This window comes from Kogia breviceps, chromosome 14, assembly GCF_026419965.1.
Source record: "Kogia breviceps isolate mKogBre1 chromosome 14, mKogBre1 haplotype 1, whole genome shotgun sequence".
Classification (NCBI taxonomy): domain Eukaryota; kingdom Metazoa; phylum Chordata; class Mammalia; order Artiodactyla; family Physeteridae; genus Kogia; species Kogia breviceps.
Window position 1 is genome coordinate 9,989,613 of NC_081323.1, and position 24,111 is coordinate 10,013,723.

The 24,111-nt window shown below is 51.3% G+C and overlaps 1 protein-coding gene across 7 annotated transcripts in view; it reads left to right on the plus strand.

Moving 5' to 3' along the window:
• Positions 1-674: 674 nt before the first annotated feature.
• The window catches only part of NFATC2 (nuclear factor of activated T cells 2), a 160,154-nt gene continuing 136,717 nt past the window's right edge, over positions 675-24,111 (plus strand). For 3 of the 7 annotated variants that reach the window (XM_059038936.2, XM_059038941.2, XM_059038935.2), the window contains exon 1: positions 16,625-16,985. In XM_059038936.2, coding sequence (XP_058894919.1) covers positions 16,856-16,985 — 130 coding nt within the window. In that variant the 5' untranslated portion in view covers positions 16,625-16,855. Of the gene's footprint in view, positions 819-871; positions 1,097-16,609; positions 16,986-24,111 lie in introns of those variants that run through there. The other 4 variants (XM_067011732.1, XM_059038939.2, XM_059038937.2 and 1 more) reach the window with 4 other exon arrangements.

The following is a 24,111-nucleotide window of genomic DNA, read 5'->3' on the forward strand; positions in this document are numbered from 1 at the left end:
AGAGCATGTGTAAACACATGGGTTGCCTGGTTTCCGCGTCTCTGTGGCCATTTCATTATTGCTGGAGCCTCTGAGCATCACTGGAAACCTTGGGTTTTCTAAATGAATCTAAAAATAGATCCCTTTGAAAAAAAAAATCTTGGAGAGTTGACATAAGGCACCGTTATTTATTTCTTTTCCCTCCTCCCCCTCCCCCCGCCTTCTCCCCCCTCCCTCCTCCTCCCCATCAGCCCCAAGCACAAAAAATCTGGGCAGCCAGAGGCCCCGAGGGACTGGGAAGGGCCCCTGGGTCAGTGTCCGGGGGTCTCGACCACCTGGGGTGTTGATTTGAGCCCTGGGCGGCTTTCTCGGAGAGATGCCCACTTGGAAAACGGGGGGGGGGGGTTGGGAGGGGGTTGGGGGCCTTGGGCATGATTTATGCGAAGCTGCAGCGTGCTAGGGAGGCGGCGGCTGGAGCAATCCTTGCAAACAGCCTCCTGGAGCTCCTGCAAGGCCGACTTGGACACTCCCACGCCCCCACCCCCTTCTCCTCGCCGTCGCCCGCATCGCTCCCTCTCCCTGACTTTTCTCCCGAACAATCAGGGACTTGTGCTGGCGGCCGAGGGAGCCACGGAGCTGGCTGGCCGCGGAGGAGGCGACGTCATGGATTCCTGAGTGTGAAGTTTGCAGGAAAGCCCTTAGTTTTGGAGATGGACGGGATCCAGTGGTTTCCATGGCGCTGGATAAACAGGAGGAAACAGTGAGGGAATCCCGTTATTTTACTGCATTGAAAGCCTATAAACACGGAGCGCGGGGAAGGAAGTCGCGTTCCCTCTCGAGTAAGCCGGAGCGCCGAGCCGCGCCGACTCCGCCGCGCCGGGAGCCGGGAGCCTGGAGGCGGGAGGCGCGCAGCTCCCGGGCCGCTCGCAGGCTCCTCGGCCAGGGCAGCCCCGCGAGCATGCTTTAGAGAGGACGGCGCCCCCTTGGCTCCCGGTCTACCCAGACAGACCCCTCTCACCACGCGCGCCGAAACCCCATCCCCTCCAGATGCAGAGAGAGGCTGCGTTCAGACTGGGGCACTGCCATCCCCTCCGCATCATGGGGTCTGTGGACCAAGGTAACTGACTCCCCCTCTATTCCGGACGCTTCCTCCTCCCACCGCTCAGCCCTTTCCCTTCTGCTCTCTTCCCGGGCAGCGCTTTCCGCTCCTGGCTGAGGTCGCGGGGAGGCCCGGGGACTCCGGTTTCCCAGGGCGCACAGGTAGCGTGGCCGGGAGGAGAGGCGCCCTCTCCCTGGCCGAGGAGGGGAGACTGGCGAGCCGACTTCAGACCACTTCCCGCGGGGGCAGCGAAGTGTCCCGAGGCGGGATTCCCCAGGCCGGTCTGTCAGAAGGACTGTCCCCTCCATGGGACACCGGGAGGGATTCTCGCTACTAACCGCGGGCTGCTTAACTATTTCCGCGCTGGGCTTTTGACAGCAGATGCCATTCAGCTGTGTTATTATCATCATCATCATTTTATTTTAGCTTTTTCTTTTCTTTTAGGAGAACAGGCTTGGCATTTTACTATTTAGTAAATCTAGTAATGAAGACTTTGCTTTTTAACAGAGCAGCAGATGCTCTGGGACATTTAAACAGTTTTCTTTCCCGTTTTTTGATGTGTCTCGTGGATACAGTCCTCCAGCTCCCCCTTTAAAGTGCAATGTACCATCAGTTTGTTTTGCGATCCGATTACACTCTATTTTCCGTGTTTCTGTCTCTTTTTCCCTCCTCCTGGAGTTCGTCCTGGAATCGTAGTACTTGGATATTACGGGAGGGGCTTAACGTATATATGATATGAAAATATCCCATCTGGCTGGGATTGTGGAGGGGTTTAGGCTGTACACTAATGGATCTGACTTTAAAAGTGGAAACCAGGCGATGTGAAGTGTTTTTCAGAGGCCAGCCCGGCAAATAGTGGGGGCACTGCCCGGAGGGCAGGGCTGCAAGAGTTAAATGAAATAAATATGCGTAGGAGGAGTTAGCTTCGTGTCATAAAATCAGAGTTGAATGTAGGTTTTGTGCTCTGCGTGGCTGATTAAAGTTCTGGGGGCGGGGGGAGAGAAATGACAATTTCAGTAAATAAACCTAAGGGGCTTTTTTTGAAAACCGGAGTGGGACCAAATGCCTCCGGTTAGGTAGATGGTGCGCTTTGCCACAGGGGACCTCAGTGACATATATTTTTAGTTGAGTTGCACTTTTGAAAGCAAGACCCTGCCAGCGCTTTGAACGTTTTAACTGGTACCAGTTTATCCTGTTCTCCGCTAGTGGTTAAGCCTATGACATAATGGCCAAAAAATGTTACTAATATTGCATCACCTGTAAAAGGGACGCTCTGAGACAGGCGACAGATATATTAAGGACGCGAATTGGTTTTTACTGCCGTATATACTGAAACACAGTATTTGATGTTATGATGGTGGGGGTGGGAGGACTGACGAACGCCAAATTTAGGTCGATTCGGAAAGAGAGAGAAAGAGCTGGGAAGAGAAATTGGACGTCTGTTTTACTGTGTGATCTCACACAAGCTTCACATTTTGTTGACGCTGCTACACCTCTGCTCCAGGTTTGTGAACCCGGTCCTCTCTCAAGGCTTTGAAGTGAAGTGTGTGTATTCTGCGTGTGCGTGTGCATCGCCTAACCTCCCCAGCCCACGCTCATGTGTGCAGGGATTGTGAGAACGTGCGTGCCAGTTTGTGTGTCCACATGTGGGAGACAGGGCACCGCATTGTTCCCGGCAAACGACGCTTGGCATGCCAGAGCAACTGGGCACACAGAGTGCAAGTCCAGGCATCAAAGGCAGCTGGAGTGAGAGGCACTTCGACCGTGCCCTGCATTGGCGCCTCCTGAGGGAAACCCAAATGGCTCTTCAAACTCAGACACCACCACGAGCGTAGGGGCAGAGCTGAGGGTGCCTGCAGATGGGTGGGGTCATTAAATAGCAAATAGAAATATTTGCATGGTAAGAAAATACTGACCTTGCTGTGCAGTTTTGGGTCAGGGCCCTGGGAAAAACTGAAGATCTGAAAGAGGTGTGTTCAGTTTTATCTGAAGTGGGATGATGGAAAGTATTTCAGGAATAAACAAACCCAGGGTGAGCTCTGCTCACTCCCAGACCTGAACTCCCTGCCTTCTGCCTGGGTTAGGGTTTCTGCTTAGCTACATTGCAGCTGTGTGATCTTAGGCGAGTGACTTAACCTCTCTGGGCCTCAGTTTCCACATCTGTAAAATGGAGCCAATAATAATGTCTCCCTTAACAGAGATTGCGAGAGTCAGTGAGGTAGCGCACGTAAAGCATCTAAAATGCTGCCGTGCTTATAGTCGATGCTGGATAAACGTTGGCTGCCATTCCTATTGAAAATGCAGAACAATAACTTGTATTGATGTAGAAACTGGATTTCACGGCAAAAATTCTTTGAAGAGATGCAGTACTTTAAACCTCTCATCAAGGGACTTTATAACTTATTGGAGCTTCACAGTGACACAGAGTGGGCAAAGATTATGGCTTGTGAAACCTCCTCCTCACCTGCAAAAGGGAATAGTGATGACCTCACAGGGGTGTCATGAGCATCGTATGAAATCATGCATATAAAACACTTACCTCTGGGCTTAACGTGCAGTTAATACACACTGGATGTTATTATTTTCTGACAGTTGAGGACAGTGAGAGCCAGCGTCGCCCACGGTCACACAGTAAGTTCGTAGCGCGATGCCTGGCACGCGGTCAGGGCTCTGTTGCCTTCCACAGGGGTGAGAGCAGCCACATTAGGAGTATTGGCTGGAAGCGGCAGGGCAAAGTGTTTTGCAGGTATCAAGTCTTTTAATTGTCAGGGCCGCTGTGCACCACAAGCGCTGTGATCAGTGTCTCCTTCGCAGAGGGGTGGAGTGAGGTACGGAGAGGGGCGGTAACTGGCTGAGGGCTACCTAGCAGGGAAGTGCTGGGGACTGTAATTCGAACCCAGGCCCTTGGCCACATGCTCTGCTGTCTCTGGAACTTACTAATGTTATCATAATTTCTAATCACATCATTTGACAGATGAGGAAACTGAGGCAGACCAGAGCCTTGTCCTGGGCTTTTTTGCCAACACCGTGTTGTTCCTTGACATAGCCTGGAAGAGAAGGAAGTGTGGGAGGATGTGGAGGGTATGAGCATCCTTTAGAGACGGGGAAACCGAGGCAGCCACTGATTTGTCCCAAGCGGAGGGTGAATCAGGGAGAGCTCCTTGCCTTGCCTCAGGGAAACGAAAGCACAGTGTTTCCATTTCCACTAGAGGAAGAAAAGTCCCCATATGGCCAGGAGGCTGTAAAGTCAGCTCTACTTTCTGTCCACACAGAACTGAGACCCTGTCCAAGGGCCCCTCCACCTGGCTGAGCCCCTCCCTGGCTACCCAGACGGCCCCTCCTCCAGCAAGGCCTTCTGGGTCTCTCCTCCTCTTCCCAGAACTTCAGGGAGAGTCACTTACTTTCCCAGATGCTCCTCTGACTGCCTTTATTAAGGCTTTCCTTAGCTGGATTGTAAGCTTCCTGAGGACAGGGCCAGGTCTCCTGTTTCTGTGAATCTCCAATGGATCCCAGGTCATGTTTCTACAACCAAGACGTCAACAGCTTGAGAACTGAGCGAGAGGTTCAAATCTTGGCTCTGCCGCTTGCTGGCTGCATGACCTCGTGCAAGTAACTTCACTCTCCTGTGCCTCAGTTTCCCCACGTATAAAAAAGTGGTAGCAATATTGTCTGGAATATTGGTTGATATGTTGAACAACTGAGTATCAACCAATCAGCACAGCAGGAGCAGGGTCCCAAGAGACTTCCCTGCTGGGCCAGGCTTTAACCCTTTATCTGCTGAATTGTAGAGAGGGTCTCAAGGCAGCAGAGGCCCTTGAGGGGGGGATGACAGCCATCATTTACCAATCTATGGAGATTTTCAATCTTTTAGTAAACAATAGGAACCTCAAAGTACCCACTTAATTACTAAGTGCTGTTATTATTAGTGGACAATTCGTTAATTCAATATTTATCCCCCCACCCCCCACATACAAATCCAACCTAAAAAAGCCAATTACCAACTGCCTCCCCACACATATTCTCATTGGCTGGCTCTCACGTACTACACGCATGAGTGATTATTTCACTTCTTAACCTGGAAGAAGCCAGGCAGGTTCCTATTGTTGTTCCTTTGCTAGAACAGGGATTTGAGACTCCGACAGCCCGGACTAGAGAGGAGACCTCCTCTGGGCTCCCCGGGCCTCCACCCTGGCGCTGCCCCACCCTGTACCCCTGTACTCACCACACTGGTGGTCTTTGTCCATGCCCTGTCTCCGTCTTCATCCAGACTTGAACTCCGGGAACCAGAAACCACAACTGTCTTATTCACCCTTGTGGCCCCAGAACCTGGAACAGTGCCTGATACTTAGCAGGTGCTCAGTACTTTTTTTGTTCAATGGATGGAGGGAGGAATGAATGAATGAATGAATGAAGAGGCACAGTAGGGGTGGTATGACCTGCTAAGGCCACAGAATGAAGACTTAAACTCTGGGGAGTTCCCTGGCGGTCCAGTGGTTAAGGCTTTGCCTTCCAACGCAGGGGGTATGGGTTCGATCCCTGGTGGGGGAGTTAAGATCCCACGTGCCAAAAAACCCAAAAAACCATAAAACAGGAGCAATATTGTAACAAATTCAAAAAAGACTTAAAAAATGGTCCACATCAAAAAAAAATTATAAAAACAAAGACAGACTCTGAAGCACTGTGCCATCTTTCTGGCTCACTCGCTTCTGCCTCCTTTTGACAATGACAGTGGTTTTGACTTCCATGTTTTCCCACCAAGGGTTGGTGACCTAGGCGGGCTTCTTGCTGGGTCACCTACCAGGCACACGCTCTCATGTAGTTCTCTGGAATGAGTCAGCCCCGAACAACAAAAACAGCAGCCAACACTTACTGAGTGCCACGTATGTGCCAGGCCCCGTCCCCGGAGCTTCCCATGGGCCGCCTCATTGGTCCTCAACCAGTTATTACCCCATCTTGCACAGGGAGGGGTAGCCGCCGCGCCAGGGGCACATCGCTAATTGCAAAGCTTGGAACCAATCGCACTCCACCACATAGATCCCTGTTCGGCTGAAAAATCATAGCCAGAAGGGGATCTGTTTTCCCTACCAGACACGTACTGTAGGGCCAAGCACTTTACAGATATTCTCTCAGTGGCTTCTCACAAAATAACCTGAGAGGTTGGTACGGAATATGATCCTCCCGTTTCAAGAGGAGGAGACCAAGACGGGGCGTGGTCAAGGCATTTAGCGGACAGAGCTGATGCCGAAAGCTCAGCATTTCAGGGCCGCGCGGGGCCTATCTCTCCTGTTCCCTGCAGCAGGATCACCCGGCCAGACGGTGAGCTGGAGAGAGGGGCTGCAGCCCCTCCAGGAGCCCGCCCTCCACAGTTTGCAGCGGGAGTTCCTCCTGCCTTCCGCCTTGCCTTTCTGGGCCACTCAGGAGCTCCTGGCGGCCCCCATCCCTTCCCTTTCCGGTTGGGACCTGCCAACAGAGACTCATTTCCTCAAAGCCTCTCTCAGTGGCCAAAGCCCCGCCGGGCGCTTCTTTGGCCCGACGCTCCAGCGCTCCCAGATCCGGTGCGGCCACCGCTGTCAGAGCCAGTGCGCGCCAGCCCGCTTGCTCCTTGGCACCCTCGCCTGCTTCCTCTGCCACGGCCGTGCCAGTCTCTCCACCCGGGGTCCCCGCTCCCTATTCTCACATCTTTCTTCAAGGCCCACCTCGTTCCCACCTCCTCTTAGAAGCCCCCTTGACCATTGAATTCAATGTCATCGTTTTGGGCGTCTGCTATGCGCCAGTCACCCTCCAAGATGCTGGGGATAAAGTGAACAAGACTGCTGGTGTCTCCCCTCACCGGGCAAACATCGAGGGAACAAACCAGGAACATCCAAGATAGGGTGGCGTGGTGCGAAGTGCTAGAGACCAAAATAGGGGAACGGGGCTGCGAATGACTCAGTCTATATGGGCGTGAAGTGTGTGGGTGTATGAGTTTCCTGTGGCCACCATCACAAATTACCACAAACCGGGTAAACAACGGAGATCTACTCTCTCAGAGTTTCAGAGACAGAACGTGTGAAATCAAGGTGTCAGCGGGCCATGTTCTCGCTGAAGGCTCTAGGGCAGCATCTTTCTGTGTCTCTTTGAGCTCCTTGTGGCCCTCTGCGTTCCTTGTGGCCCTCGGTGGCCCTCGGCATTCCCTGTGGCCCTCGGTGGCCCTCGGCGTTCCCTGTGGCCCTCGGTGGCCCCCGGCGGTCCCTGTGGCCCTCGGTGGCCCTCGGCGGTCCCTGTGGCCCTCGGTGGCCCTCGGCGGTCCTTGGCTTGTAGCCGCACCCTTCTGCCCTCTGCCTGTGTGTTCACGTGGCCTTCTTCCTGTGTGTACGTGTGTTCTGTCCTCTTCTTGTAAGGACACCCGTCATCGGCTCGGAGCCGTTAGCCCTAAGGACTTCACCTGAACTTGGTCATATCTGCAAAGACCCTCTTGCCAAATAAGATCACAGTCACAGGTACCTGAGCTTAGGGCTTGAACATATTCTGGGAGAGGGAAGTCGTTCAGCACACAAGAGTAGGGGTTGCAGGTTCACAGTGGATGGTCCCCTGCTCTCTAAAGAGATGTCTTATTCATCGACCTCTGAATGGTGAGGGATCTGCCTGTACAGGATCTGGGGGACAAGCATCCCAGGTAGAAGGGACAGAGAGTCCAGAGGCCTTGAGGAGAGACATGTGCTTGGGGTAGTCAATGAACAGCAAGACCAGTGTGGCAGGAACAGAAGGGGGGAAAGGGGAAGTGTGGTAGGAGACAGATGGAGGAAACAAGCCGGGGCAGGACCCAGCAGGATCTTGGGAGCAATTTGAAGTTCATTCTCATGGTAATGGAGAGGCATTGGGGAAATCTGAAGCAGCAGAGGGTGTGAGCTCATTAACCTTTTCGTAGGATCGTACTGACCCTGAAGTGGAGAATGTCCTTTAGCCAGGTAAGAGTGGATGCTTCGGATACAGGTGGGAGGGCTATGGTGGCTGCAGGTCGTGGCCTGGGCAGGAGATGACAGGGGCTGTGGGACCAGGGGCCGGAGGAGGAAGTGGGGAGGAGTTGGTACTTCCCTGTCTGTAGAACGTTCTCCTTTTCGGTTCTCAGACTGTGTTCCCTTGAGCCCCGGGGTTCTGCAGGGATGGTCCCTGTCTGTGGCACCTGAGGGTAGATGCTATTAATTTTGTGAATGATATGAACTGCTTTTCAATGGGTCTTCCTCTTGGCGCAGCCTGGATCCCCCACGCCAGCTCCTCTTTCCCTCTCTGCTATCACTGGGAGTTATAAGACTTTTTGCAGCGTTTCATCTCGGTCCAAAAATGTCCCTTAGTGCATCCACCCTTAGCTAATAACCCAGGAGCAGTGTGACTCAGTAATGAGTATCAGACTGGTGTGGGACAAAACCACTTCCGTGGTGGCATGTGTGACTTCAAAAGTAACATCACAACCTACTCCGTGCCTTAGTTTCTTGAACCGAACAGCGGGGGTGATAGTAATCTTTACACATGGAGGTGCTTCGAGGTTTGAAGATCACGGCTGTGATGCTCTCAGTGTATATAAAGCGGTCAGTTCCTGTTAGCTGCCATTTACACTATTATTTTATTGTTTTAAATTCAAGCTGTTACTTTCCTTCAGCCTCCTAACCTTCAAGTGTCCTTCCTGATGTGGGATAAATCCATTTCCTACCAAATCTTTGGAGTCTTTTCTGGATGACCTAGTTCAATCACTCAACCAATGAGTTCAGAGGGGTTTGTGGAGGACCTGCTATTGCAAGACACTGGCTAAGGTGGTGTGGAGAATATCCAAGATATATAAGAAGCTCTCGTTTGCATTTGAAAGTCAGATAAAGATTTTTTTTTTCAAAGTCAGATAAAGAGACAATAGTGTGTGAAGCCATTTACATGCAAAGGAACTAAACGTTTCCATGAAGTCTAGTGACTGTGCTGATAGAGGAATTTAAGAGACAGAGGGCAAGAGCCGATGCCATGTGCTTTCTGGGTGGGGGAGGGGAGGATGGGAGATGCTCTGGGGTGTGATTGTGCTGGAGGGAGGCTGGTGGAGGGTGGCCTGGAGATCCCTGAAGTCAGCTTGCTTGTCTGCGTCACTCCCTGACTTCAGAGATTATGAAGTCAACCCAGATGTTCGAGTCTGCAAGACCAGGGCAGGAGAGAGGATGGAGATGAGCATCACGATTCGGGGGGTGCGGGGGGTGCGGTCATCTCGGAAGACAGCCTGGGTGACGGAAGGGTGATGGCGGAGAGAGGGAGAAGGCAGATGGTTGAGAAATAGTTGTGGGGCTGGGCGAGGACTCACCAATGCTCCATCCCCTAACTAATCTACCCTCTGCTGCCTGCCAGCAAGGCTCTGATGCAGTAGAAGATGAAGCTCCCCTGGCAGAGGGATGGCGGCACCTCCGGTTTAATAAAAGGCAAGGGTGGCAGTTTAAGGGCTAGGTGAGTGTGCTGATCGTGCCTTCCTGTTAAATATCCGTTCCATAAGGCAGAGGGGAACGGGCTACGAAGCAAGGAATGAAGAGGCCAAACAAAGCCAGGATGGAGTAGGTGAGCAGGGCCTAGGCAGGAGTCAAGAGCCTGGAGACCAAGGCCTCGAGCTCAGTGCTCATGGGGACGGACAGGGGCAGCTGGGTGGGGCAGTGGTGACCTGAAAGCAATAGGATTGTCTGAAGGAGGCAGCCTCTACTCAGCCCCAGGTGACGGATCCACCTGGGAATACAGACCCTGCCTATTGTGGCCTGATCTTCCCGTTTTGGGGGAGACATTGGACACTTGGATTTTTTTTTTTTTTTTTTTTTTTTTTTTTGCGGTACGCGGGCCTCTCACTGCTGTGGCCTCTCCCGTTGCGGAGCACAGGCTCCGGACGCGCAGGCTCAGCGGCCACGGCTCACGGGCCCAGCCGCTCCGCGGCATGTGGGATCTTCCCGGACCGGGGCACCAACCCGTGTCCCCTGCATCGGCAGGCGGACTCTCAACCACTGCGCCACCAGGGAAGCCCGAGGCTTGGATTTTTAAATGAAACCTCTCAATGAAAAAACTGTTAGTTCAGATTAAAAAATATATATATATATTAAGGGCAAGGCCAAACATAGTATGCCTGCAGGATGGGTTTGGCCGAGCTACTGCAGACCTGTGACCACCGCTGCTGTCTGATGTGGCATCTTCTTACAGTCCACACCTTGATTTGGGTTCTGGCTTTTAGTAGATCCCTGCTTTCCTAGAGCTATTACCCTCAGTGCCTGCCCCAGGGGGCTGCCAATTTCAACAAACTGCCTTCAGCTAAAAGTGCCTCCTGGAAATTAGTTACCTCACAGCAGAGAAGTCCTGTTCAGGTTTTAAAAGATGATGTCGATCGCAGATTGGAGTGAAAGTCAAGTTTGAAACTGTCTTGTTGTTCCCCCAATTCATAAGGAGCTCATTCCTGGAAAATGGCTTTGTGGGGAGGCAACGTGGAATTGGGTGCTGAAAAACTCAAGTGATCAAAATGAATAATATTTTCATGTAATATTTTAGAAATCAAAATTGATGCAAAAAACCCAAGATGAATCAAAAATAGAAATAAAAATGTTAAATAAAGATGGGATCAGTATTACTCATCTTCCCTTTGCTTCAGGATCCAGTACGACTCTGCACAGCACTATTTTTTTTTTTTTTTTTTTTTTTTTGCGGTACGCGGGCCTCTCACTGTTGTGGCCTCTCCCGTTGCGGAGCACAGGCTCCGGACACACAGGCCCAGCGGCCATGGCTCACGGGCTTAGTTGCTCCGCGGCATGTGGGATCTTCCCGGACCGGGGCACGAACCCGTATCTCCTGCATCGGCAGGCGGATTCTCAACCACTGCGCCACCAGGGAAGCCCTGCACAGCACTGTTACTGATTCTGTCTTTATTCGAAATGTGACGATTTGCTCACCATGGATTTTTTTTGCGTTAATTTTGATTTTTAAAAAACATTTCATGGAAACGTAATATATTCGATTATTGAGGTTTTTGGTGCCCTCTTAAATTTTGCCTCACTTGCCTCACTCTGGTTCCAGCCCTGGTGGAGTCAAAGGCATCCATCTATCTATAAATTAAAATATTAGCAACTAGGGTGGTAATCCCAGGATGTGCTTAAATTGAGGGGAGATCGCGTTTTGGAATCTGGTAAAGAAAATGTCTACTTTTCGGATTAAACACGTTTCAGTGCCTACTTAGAGTCAGGCTTTTATTGTGATGGGGGTTGTCAGGATGTGGGGTTCGGAATGAGTAAAAGATGAACATATGAATAAAACATGCTACAGAGATAAGGGCTATGAGGAACATAAAGCAGGGTCAGGGGACAGAGGAAGCCAGGGGAGGCTATTTTTATGGGGATGGTCATGGAAGCTGACATTTGAGCTGAGGAATGAACAAAGCAAGGAAGTGACAAATATCAGTGGGAATAGTAGGTGCAAAGGCCCTGGGGTGGGGTCGCGCTTGGCATTTTCAAGGCCGATCAGGGTGGCAGAAGGGAGTCAGAAAAGGGAAAATGGCAGGAGATAATACCTAAAGGGAGCTGGGGCAGGGGTGGTTTATCTAGGACCTTGTAGGCCAAGGTCCTTGTGTTTAATTCTCAACGTAATGGGAAGCCATGGGAGGTTTATCGGATGTATATTTTGAAAGAATCCCTTTCGCTGCTCCATGTAAAGGCCAATGTGGAAGGGAGGAGGGAGGAGGGAGACCAGGGAGGAGGCTATCATACTCATCCGGTGAGAGATGGTGGGGGGCTAGGATTGCTGGGGTGGGAGGAAGAACAGTGAAGTTGATGAAAAATGGTGGGATTTGGGTTACGTTTTGAGGGTTTTTGATTTGCCAAGGGTTTGCATGTGGGTGTAAGCAAACGCGAGGAATAAAGGACTTACTCCTTGGTTTTCGGTGGGGGAATAGGATGAATGGGAGGGTGATATTCGAGCTGGGAACAGTGGGAGAGGAGCGGTTTCAGAGGATAACAGGGTTGGTTTGGACACGTGTATTTTGAGGGGCCTGTTGGATGCCCAGATGGAGATGCTGGGTGGACAGGGGGATATGTGAGCCCAGATTTCAGGGCAGGGGTCCAGGCTGAGGCTAAAAATGAGCTTTATACCAGAGGGGGAAAGGAGGGCAGAGCTCTGCGTGGGTGGGGGGGGTCCTTCCAGGGCCAACTTGAAGGGGCCTCAGGACTCAGAGCCACCTGGGGTGGGGTGGGAGGGCCCCAGAGGGTGGTACACGTCAGGTATTTGTATTCCCGTGCAATCAGGTTATGCTGCCTTCTAAGAGGTAGCCTGGAAGAGGAAAAGAGATAACTCAAGGATGACAGTATGCATATCTTTCATGTGCTTCCACTGTTTTCTATCTCAACTTCCCTCAGCATAGTTCACGCCCCATTTTCTCTTGCCTGGATGACTGTATGAACCTCCTAATTGGTCTTCCTGCTTCAGTACTCGCCCCCTGCAGTTTCTTCTCCACGCAGAACCCAGAGCAACCGCTTAAAACCCCAAATATGATCTTGTCATGTATGTGCCTAATACACTTGAGTCATTCCTCACTGGTCTGAGGTCCAAAATTCTCCACACGGGCCCTCAGGCCCCACTCACCCCCAAGCCTTACCTCACACCATCTTCTTGTCCGTTCCTGAGCACCTGCCACTCCAGTCTTTTTTCAGTTCTTCCAATACGTCCTACTTCCTCCTGCCTCAGGGCCTTTGCACATACTTTCCCATCTGGCTGTTAGTTCTTCCCCTCACTATTCTCTGGCTAAGTTCTTTTCAACCTTCTGTTCTCAGCTTCAATATCACCTCCCCAGGGAAGGCTTCCCTGAATTCCCTGTCAACATCGGCTTTCCTTGATATAAGCTCTGTGGCATCTTCTTCTTTCTTTTCATGGCACTTACCTCAGTTTGTAATTATACACTAGAGTAAATGCTTTTGAATGGAGCTGAATTCCTGGGCCAGGGTCAGATGTGTGCTAGGAGTTTCAAACTCTCAGGGGCCTCATGAGCTTCCCATTGCACTTTTATTGGGGAACCCGGAGAAAAGCTAAAAGGCTAGGGCCTCTGCGAGGAGGCCAGTGGCAGGGCAGAAGGAAGGTTGACAGAGCTGCACTATCAAGGCCTCCATCCCACCCCCACCTTCCTGCTGTGGCCTCTGAATGCATAAGGGTCATGTATTCTGCCCCTAGCCCTTGCTTCGAACAGCACAAATTATTTATTTTGGAAATGAAAATATGCCTTCCCCCCCCACCCAAGCCGCACCCTTCAAAGTGGCCTTTAGAGGAGAAAACCCTCTCACTTCTCACTGCTCTAGCAGAAACTTTGTTATGGGTCAGGGCCTCGTTTGAACTCCTTCCCTTAAAGAACTCTGATTTGGTGCAGATCCTAGAAACTTTAAAAATATATCCACTGTTCAGAGGAACAACTTAGACAATTAGAGTATTTTTTAGAATATCCTGAATCATTCTCATAAGGCTGAAGTTTTTGTAGCAGTTTATCAGTTGTAAAGTGATTTTTACCTTTATTATCTCATCCTATTATTGGGTATCTCAAGAGGATATCAGTTGGGGGTAAGAATTTAGATTCTTGCTCAAATAGTTGGGTGGCCAGAGGAAGCCTCAGGGAGGAGGGCCCTTAAAGAGAAATATAAGGATCTTATATACACGAAGACAAACTCTTTTATCCATCCATCCATCCATCCATCCATCCACCCATCCATCCACTCATCTATCCATTCATTTATCCATCTGCATATCCACACATCCATTGTACATAAAGCTGTGAATGAGGCACTCATGACCCCTGCCCTAATGGGTCTCATAGGCTAGTGGAGATAAAATTCTCCAATTGGCCAAGCCTGGATCATTTGTTCACTTCTTTGCCAGGGGAGTATGGGACAGCTGGGTTGATAATTTTACCAAGATTGTATCAAGAGTAGTTTCCCAAAGGAACACACTGGGGTGTTGTTATCAGAAGAAGTGGGGAATGACGCCAGGGAGGCAAAATCAATAGATGTCCACTAGATTAGAGGCATTTAATCATCATGGATGGAGGAATGAAAAGGGACACTTGCGGATGACACCAGCCTTTCTCCTTTTCTATATCACAAGGACTGGTTGGTTCCTTTGTTTATCCCTGACCAAGTTTCAGGGTTTGGATTTTGAGTCCTGTCATAAGGACCCAAGAGCATCCATCTCCTTCTAGACACTTGGCTATAAGTGTCGCAGCCTGGGTCACCTCCTCTCCTCGACCTAAATTTATCAGCCACCACTAAGATGCTTGGATACACCCAGTATATGTATGCGTATGCTTAGGAAACAAAGAAGAGGATTAGTTTATGCTCTGACAACCAGAAAGTGCTTCCCAAGACTCTGAAAGTTCATAAATCTTGAGCCAGGCCCACGACCCTGGAATGGAGTTTGTGTCTAAACTAGTGATTCTCACTTCGGGCCACACATTGGAAGCATCTGGGGAGCTTTTTTTTTTTTTTTTTTTTTTTTGCGGTATGCGGGCCTCTCACTGTTGTGGCCTCTCCTGCTGCGGAGCACAGGCTCCGGACGCGCAGGCTCAGCGGCCATGGCTCACGGGCCCAGCCGCTCCGCGGCAGGTGGGATCCTCCCGGACCGGGGCACGAACCCGTGTCCCCTGCATCGGCAGGCGGACTCTCAACCGCTGCGCCACCAGGGAAGCCCGTGGGGAGCTTTTACACAGTACTGATGCCTGGGCCTCAAACATTCTGATTATAACTGGGCCCTCCTGGGGCCCAGCCATTTGAAGTTTTTTAACAGCTCTCCAGGTGAATCTAATGTGTAGCTTGGGTTAAGAGCCACTGGTCTAAGTGCAATTGGGAAAGCCCTATTCATTGCTGTGTCTCTTTGCTAACAGGATAGAAACATGATGAGGGTAGAGACCATGTCCTGCTGATGGCTGCATCCCCAAGATCTGTAGCAGGGCCAGGTACCTAGCAGGTGCCCAGTAAAGATTTGTGGAATGAATGATGATTGATAGCTTCACACAAACCCCTTAACGGAGCAGAGATGGCTCCCCCTTCTCTTCTAGAGAAGAGTGCATCTTCTCTAGACTTCTGGCGCGTGGGGAAGGGTTAGAGGCAGTCCCCATCTGAGATCAAGCTGTGGTTCTCAGGGACTCCTTGAACCTCTCCCACCTACTTTTCTGATCCAGCCATTCTCAACACTGGCTGCCCTTTAGATTCATCTGAGGTCATTAAAAAAAAAAAAAAAAGAACAGCTTTGGGTGTTCCAGTTCAGTGGGTTTGGATTGAAACGTGGAAACGCATTTTTTTTTAACGTGTCTCAGGTGATGCTAACGTGCCATAAGCGTTGAGGCCACTGCTCTCCTCCCACCGTTGTTACCTCTGTGAGTCTGTTTTCTGACTTTAGCTAACTTAGTCCGAGACCCCTGGAAGTGTTTCATGGGGGGTGGTAGTAGGTTCTTATGTACTGTTCCCCAGATGTACCTGTTCATAACATTCACCTTGGGAGCATGCTTAAAAATACACAACCCTGAGCCTTTACTCCAGACTTAGGGTTTCAGAAGCTCCAGTGAGGGGCCTGGGAATCTGTGTTTTTAACAAGCGTCCAGGCGTACTTGTCACCTGCCAACCTCTCCACCTGCACTGCCCTCCTTCCTGGTCTCCCACACGAGAACACCTTCTGGCTCTTACTTCCTTTTGGTTCCCGCCGCCGGAACACTTTTCCCCCAGATGCTCCCATCAGTCTGGGTCAACCAAATGCTACCTTCCCAGAGAGGCCCTACCTGACTACCGAAGTGACCAAAGGCTTGTGAACCCCCAGCCTTTACCCTATATCTCTGGTGAGTTCTCTCCTGACACCCTACGGGGATGATCTTTGCTCCCCTGTTTATCTCCTGCATGACTCTTCCCCCACCAGAAACTGAGCTCCAGCAGTGTGTGGTTCATGCTGGATCCCTGGCGCCTGGCCCACGTCAGGTGGCCAAGACGTATAGACGTAAACGTGGGACTTGCTCTCTGAGAGTATCTCATTCTTTCCCAGGTCCTGGGAATTGAGTTCAGGGGCACGCAGGTGACTGATGTAGGTGGAAATCATGCCACAGCTGTGGGCCGAGAGGCACCTGGAGACACGAGTATGCAAGGGAAGGGCGTGGGTGCACTCCCTCCCCCCATGCCCCCTCCCCGCCCCCTTAGATTAGAAAAGAGGAAAAGGTTGAGATCAGCCGGTCATAGAGGGCAAATGACGAGAGGCTTTCTCATCCGTATCCTGGGTCCGGCAGGGGCGCAGAGCTCACCGCAGGGAGGGTAGGAGCAGGGGCCGCGCCAGAGCGCCTGGCGGTGGCCCCGGCGGGTTGCTACGCGCGGTGCTTGGGTAGTGCGGCCAGGGCCAGGGGGCGGCCTCCTTCCTCCTGGGCCCGCCCGCCACTCCTCCCCTCCCTTCCCCCCTCCCTCCCCGGGTCCCTGGGTGGCGGCCCCGCCCCCGCCGACCCGGCCGCGCTGCCCCGCCTCCCCCCTCCCCTCCCCGGGCTGCAACAGGTGCCTCCCGGAGCAGGAAGCCCGCGCCGCCGCCGCCGCCGCTCAGCTCCTGCGGGAGCGTCCAGGACCCGCTGTGCCAGGCGCGCCGTCCCCGGACCCGGCGTGCGTTCCCACGAGGGCAGTGACCCCGCCGCTCCACCCGCCTCTCCGCCCCGCTTCCTGCCTCATTCGCCACCCCCGACGAGGGCCCAGGAGACAGCCGAGCCTGCCCTCGCCCCCGGCCCGCCGCCCTCCCGCCGCTCTACGCGCCATGGACGCCCAGGAGCCGCAGCCCGACCCCGACGGCGGGGGCGCCCCGGGCCACGAGCCTGGAGGCAGCCCCCAAGACGAGTTCGACTTCTCCATCCTCTTCGATTACGACTATTTGAATCCTATCGAAGGTCGGTGGAGGCTCGCCCCGGCCTGGCCTCCGAGCCCGGGCTGGGGCTTGGGCCTGGGCATTGGACACAGGTCCCCCTTTTCCCCCACGTGTCACACTTACTGGGGGGCCTGGAGCGGGGGGGGGGTGCCTCTCCCCCCCCGCCGGCTGAGAGGGAGGGCGCGAGGCGTCAGGGACTGTAGCCGCCTTTAGGGGGCGCTAGGCTCACTCTGCCGGGTAGGGCGTCGATTTCCAATTACTTCTCCCTGATTGTCACTGTTAACCAAGCAAAAGGTGGCAGGGGTCTTAGCTGGCCTCTTGCCTGCTGCTGGTCGTCAGAGGGCAGCGGAAGCTACTGGTTTGCCTTTGGCGGGAGGAGATGAGGAAGCCAAAGAATGGAGTTCGTGGGAAGGGGCCGGTGCAAACAGCGGGCAGGTGAAGCGGATCCTCCCACCTCCGGGCACCACCGCCTGCGAGCCGGTCGTTGGGGACTTTGTGTTGACACTAAGGAAGAGGTTATCTGTATCTAATGCTGCAGGGTGGTTTGACTTCATCTTAGGCGGCTGGCCCATTTCCTCCCTCGGGTCTGCCGCTGTGTTTGCGCATCACCCCGCATGGCTCAGTGTGAGCTTTATTAAGGGATCCCCCACCCCGCCGTCATCATGGCTGTGGGCGGTTGGGGGGAGCTGACCTGTGGATTCAGGAAGATGCAGGCTGTTCCTGCCTCAGCGACCTGTCGGTCGGTGCCTTCAAGTGCGCTCTGTGCTGGGGACCGGGGATTTCCCCAGGCTGGGCCGTCATTTCACGTGTTTAACAGGAGCCTTGGTCAGAAGGAGAAGGTCGCACACCCAACCTCACTGTATTTTTCTGGTTAGCAGGTTGTCTTGGGAAAAAAAAAACCAACAAACCCAACTAGGCTTCCTGATTTTGACAGCCTAGCCAAGCCAGTGCTTATTGAAGCCTCTGGGGCAGGCCTGGTGGTAACTTCCAGATGCACTTGGGCTTGGCTGCATTAGGGAAAGCAGGAAGGGGTTGTGCTGCCTGCTCTGTGTAGGAGGCCTTTTCCGGACTCTCCGGGGCTTGCTGTTTCCCAGAGATGCTGGGTTAGGCAGAGAAGTTTTAACTTTCGTTCCACAGCGTCTTCAGGTGCAGCTCCTTAGGTGAGGGGCTTGCTTTGACTTCGGAGGTGCCCTTCACTCAGATACCAAGTGAAGATGGTAATTCGTAATTATTCTCTATTTTGGCTGGAGGTGGAAATAATTATCCACCAAGAGACCAGTCTTCTTGAGTTGCAATCAGGAGGCCATCCTGTGCTTTGAAAAGATACAGTTAGGAATCTGCAAACGATCCCTCTAGCATCAGTGGTCTTGCTGTTTGTTAAGATTAAACTCATGTTTTGTAGGGAACTAATACTTACACCCCTCCCAGATTCACAATCAACGAACGTTTTTTTTTTTCCCTGCAGTGGGGGGAGATTTCCGGGGAAATAGTTTCCAAGCCAAATCCGATGGGAGGTACTTTTTATAGTTTTTCTTGGCAAGGGGTGCTTGGTGGCTGCCAGATGGGTGTCTAAATGACCACAATGAAGGCCCCAGAATCTATTTCTTAAAAATAAACTTTATCTTTTGCAACAGTTTTAGATTTACAGAAAAGTTGTAAAGATAGTACAGTAAGTTCTCATATACCCAGCACTGTACCAAGCTTCCCATATGATGAACATCTTACATTAGTTGATACATTTGTTATAATTAATGAGCCAATATTATGATACAGTATTATGGACCTAAGTCCATACTTTATTCACATTCAGACTGTCGTTTTTTAATTTTTATTTATTTATTTTTTAAATGAGCTTGATAGTTTTGAGGAGTACTGATCAAGTGCATTGTAGAATGTCCCTTCAGTGGGGTCTTTTGTTTTTCTTATGGTTAGACAGGGCTATGGGTTTTGGGGGAAGAAGACCACAGAGGTAAAGTGACCATTTCCATCACATCATATCAAGGCTGCCTACTATCAACATGATTTATCACTGTTGATGGTGCCCTCGATCACCTGGCTGAGGTAGCCTTTGGCAGGTTCCTCCGCTGTGAGGTTACTCCTTTCTGAACTGTGCTCTTTGCAAAGAGGTCACGATGTGCAGCCCCACTTAAGGAGTGAGGAATTATGCTCTGAGATCTGTAAAATAATGACCGCTTGCTGGGAAGTCGGCAGCACAGAAACATCATGGCTCCGGAAGAGAAGGGAAGAGAAGGGATGTCGGATGTCGTGAGCCTTGAGAGGCCAAAGCGAGCTGTACCAGATGTGGGTCTGGCTCACCCAGATGTTAATAGCAGTCCCCTCTCTCTCCTTCCACATGATGGACCTCCCCAAGGGCCAACACTAGCCCTTATGTTGCTATTGGGCTTTGTCCCAGGTGACAGTATGTTAGTGATGCACATGAGGTGTTCTGCTTAACTCTGGGCACGGGCTGGGCAAAAAACCAAAGAGGGAAGAGGACTGCTCACGGGACAGATGTTGTCAGAAATTGGTGTCAGCACTTAGGGAATTTGGGGGAAGTCGGGTGCTCATTTTCTGGAGCTTGGACATGTGGCAGATGTTTATTAGCTCATGTAGTACCCCTCCAACCCTAGCAAGTAGGCACTGTTGTCACCCTCATTTTACAGAGGAGGATGCAAAGGCGCGGAGAGGTGAAGGAATTTTCCCAAGAAAGCAGGGCTGGTAAACGGCAGAGCTGAAGTATGAACCTGGTGGTCCTGCTTCAGAGCCTGTTTTCTGTTCCTCATTCCCTCTCTTGATGAGAGACACATGTAAAGCAGTTTTTTAGGGGCCTGGTACCATGCAAGACTGGAATTTAGAACATTTACCAACGGAGTGATCTTGGAAAAGTCATTTAACCTCTCTGGACCTCTGTTTGCTCATCTGTCACATGACTGAAATGACAGTACTCACCTCATAGTGTTGTTTGCCTTGAATGGCTTAACCCATTTAAATCAGTTAACACAGTGTGATTTCTTACTAGCTTTTTATTAAAGCCTTGATTTTGTTAATAGAGGTGTTCAGTAATGTGAGTCATTATTCATTTACTCATCCATCTAACTATTGAGCACCTATGGTGTTAGATCCTGGGGATATAATAGGAAATGAGACTCAGTCCCTGCCCTCAATGAGTCAGAGCCTCTAATTGTTTTCTCTTGTCTAGTTGCATTGACTAGTACCTCCAGTAGCATCTACATGGGAGTGGAAAGTAGGCATCTTTGCTTTGTTCCTGACCCCAGCAGGAGTACCTTCAGGGTTGGCTTCAGAATTGAGACATATGTATTGAATTATGTTAAGGAAGTATTCATCCATTTCTATTTTCATGAGAGTTTTGATTAAGAATGGGAGTTGAGTTATGATGTAGATGTTTTAGCATCTATGGACAAATATGATTTTATTCTTCTAAGATCACTTATATTAATAGATTTCCTAATATTGAAATATTCCTGGTATCAACCCCACTTGCTCACTGTGTGTTATTTTCTTACGGTGATGGGGCCAGCATCTACTGGATAATATTTTGTTCAAGATTTCTTATAGCAGTATGTGTGAGTGGTATTTGTCTGTAATGTCCTTTTTGGTATGCTGTTAGGTTTACATTTCTTTCCTTCTCTATGTTCAGGAACAGCATGTGTATTATTGGGACTATCCAGTTTCTACAGTTGCGATAGAATTCTTCTGTGATGACATCTGGATCTGGTGCCTTTTCATGGGGTAGTTCTGCGATAGCTTTCTTGATGGTGTCTATGGGAACTGGTCTGTTTACGTTTTCTATTTCTACTGGAGTCAATTTTGGTAAACTTTATCTTTCTAAGAAATTATTTATTTCACCTCTCTGGATTTTCAGATTTATTTGCCTAGAGGCATTCAAAGTAAACTCTTATTTTTTTCTACTGAGGGAGAGAGCTAAGTACATAATTATATTGATAGAAAGAATGGGGACAGGGCTATGGGAGTCCTGACCAGTGCTTCTGAGCCCACCTTGGAGGGGAGAGGTGTGCTGGCTGTGAGCAGACAGGTCAGAAGTTTAATTTCTTTGTGCTTGTGAATTCAATGCATTCTCACTTCTCCCAACTTGTAATACACTGGGAGAGACGGGTTGGTCCTGGGAATACCCGGTCATCTCCAGAGGTGCCAGATGTCCTCCGGGCTGTGTTGGGACTGACATGTCAGGAGTGCTTGCTTCTAGTCTACCTCAGTGGGTCTGGCGTGTCCCTCCTCCGATTCCTGGTAAGCCCATGCACGTGGCGTTAACTTTGACCTTTCAGAAAGGAAAATGGACTCCTGGTCATTACTTGTAAAGTTTATTCCGGTGATCCTTAAACTTTTCGGGTCACATCCCTTTGAAAGGCTGATAAAAGCCGCAGATCCCATTCGCTGTAGGGGCGCACTGCACATGTGCACACCCTCCTGCACTGCTCCCCCCTCCACAAATCCCCACCCCAACCGGCGTCCCCCAGCGCGCCTTTTATACCATTTCCAAGTAGAGTCACAGGCCCTGCTGGGGCCCTAAAGTGCCCTGCACTTCGACTCAGGGCCACCTGCTCTCAAGCCATTCACAGGGCACAATTTAAACCTCATTCTTTCAGCAAACGCTCACTGAATGCTGGTTTTGTGCCAGGCCCTGTAGGGGTACAGAGACGAATGAGATGTGGTCCTGCCCTTGCCTGGCCCCCAGGCCAATGTGGGACACAGCCTGGTAAACACATTGGGACAAATGAGGTGCTGGGATATAGTATCGTGGGGGTTTTTTTTGGTGCTTACTAAAAATAGAGCCCTACCCTAAGCAAGCAGTTCGCTAAACACATGTGACATTCAGAGACGTTGCCGTCTGTGTCGAGTTAAGGACAGGCCTTAATAAGCCTGCTTTGTACAAATAGTGTCTCCAGGTGCAGCTGGAAAGGTGAAATGAGGGCTGAATTGAGCCGCGGCCTTGTCAAGGGAGTCAAAAGGACTAGGGAGAAAGTTGCCTTAATCACACTTTACTATTGCACACATGCCATCCCAGCTTCCAAATTAAAGGCCTTCTGTTCTTTTTTTTTTTTTTTTCCAGTACGCGGGCCTCTCACTGTTGTGGCCTCTCCCGTTGCGGAGCACAGGCTCCGGACGCGCAGGCTCAGCGGCCATGGGTCACGGGCCCAGCCGCTCCGCGGCACGTGGGATCTTCCCGGACCGGGGCACGAACCCGCGTCCCCTGCATCAGCAGGCGGATTCTCAACCACTGCGCCACCAGGGAAGCCCTGGCCTTCTGTTCTTAAGGTGGCCTTAGCTTTTGATCGGGAGTAGAGGTTCTTAAAATCTTAAAGCTGTGTTATTTGAGTTGGTTCCCAAGGCGTTTTAGTCCTGTACGGTGATGGGGTTGAATCAGTTTGAAAAATGCAGCGTTGGTGGCCAGCGGTCCGCAATCCTGGCTGCACGCTAGACTGTTCCAGCCGAACCCAGGGCCGGGGAAGTCAGACTCCTTGGGAGTCAGTTAACTTTTGCTGAGAGTCATTGAGCGGTACATGGCAGGGCAGGCCTCGAACCCAGGCAGTTAGGATCCCAGGTGTCTGCCCTCGGCACTATAGCTCGGCCAGTATCTCACTGACTCCAGCTTTCCTGGGTCCCCTGTACACCAGCATGGGGTGCATTCACCTCGTATGTTTTGATATTTATATACTCATCAATTGTATGTTCACTGCTGTCCTAACGGGATTATACGCATAAAACGTGCAACAAAGATGAAAGTGGGAAAGGACAGAATATAAACGGGAATTCTGCTGTTCCTGTATTTCTTTCTACATCCCAGTCGATTGTCGTGCATGCCTCCTGGGGTACACGTTCCCCCCAACTCCAGGGGCCATTGGCTCAGCAAGTCAGAGCACCAGATCTGAAATCAGGAAATCCTGGCTTGAAATTCTGACTTAGCTGTCTCCTACTTGCTTGACCTTGGCCAAGCAGAAGTACCTGGCATTAGCAAGCATGCAATAAATCGTTGCCAAATAAATGGATGAAAAGTTGCATAATTCCTTATTAGTGGTATGCCTCAGGGCAGGTGATTTTGATCCTCTGCGCTTGTGTTTTCTCGTCTGTGAAATGGGGGTGGTGATGGCAGGTTCTCACGAGGCAGTGTGATTAAACACGGGCCGCAGGGCTGTGTGAATGTCACGTGGCGGCGGCGGTGGGCTCTGAGATGTCTTCTGGCTCGCCTGACTTCTTGACAGCATTGGTTCCTTGGAGGAGAGAGTCTTTGCCTTGGCCTTTGATGAATCCTGAGTCTTAAGTGGAGACGCTCTTTGGAGAGGAGCCACTGGCTGTTGGCTTCAGTCGCCATCACAGCAAGTTATCTAACTTACGTACGATCAGTTCTGACTCATCGGGCCCCTGCCTCAGCCCCAGAACTTGGCCAGCTGCAGAAGCTTTCTCAGTTGACCAGACTCTCGGGCTGCAGGGTTCCCTGTGGCTGCCTCTGTGAGAGGCAGGGCCTCCCCCAGGTGTCCTGCCCTGGCCCCCCAGGACCCCCTGAGCCAGGGCCAGGAAGAGGCAGCCTTGGAAAGTGCAGCGTGATGGATGCCTTGTGGCTTCCCCCCACGAAGGGACTTCCTCTTTCCTCTCTGCCCAGCACAGGAAATAGCCACAGGGCTCCGCAGAGCTTCAGCCAAACTCGGCTTCCCTGGGCTGGTGCGAGGTTCGGTTTTTGCCGATTGTTCCCAAACTGAGCTCTTCGCAGGCAAGACTCGGCCCTGAGGCTCTTCCTGGGATGCGTCAGGGGCTGTCCGCTTTCCGACCTAGAGCAGAGCCCCACATGGGTTCCCCCAAAGCAAGAGGAACTGCCTTTGACTTTTTCCTGAACTATTATTACGAACTTTTCCAAATATATGGAAAAGTAGAGACAGTGGTATAGTTAACTCCCATGTGCCCATGTGCCCAGCTGCAACAATTATCAACATAAGGCCAATCTTATTTCATCTCTGCCTCAGTGTTTTCTCCGCATCTCCGCCCCTGCTTACTTTATTTTTTATTTTATTTTATTTTTTTTTGTGGTACGCGGGCCTCTCACTGTTGTGGCCTCTCCCATTGCGGAGCACAGGCTCCGGACGCGCAGGCTCAGCGGCCACGGCTCACGGGCCCAG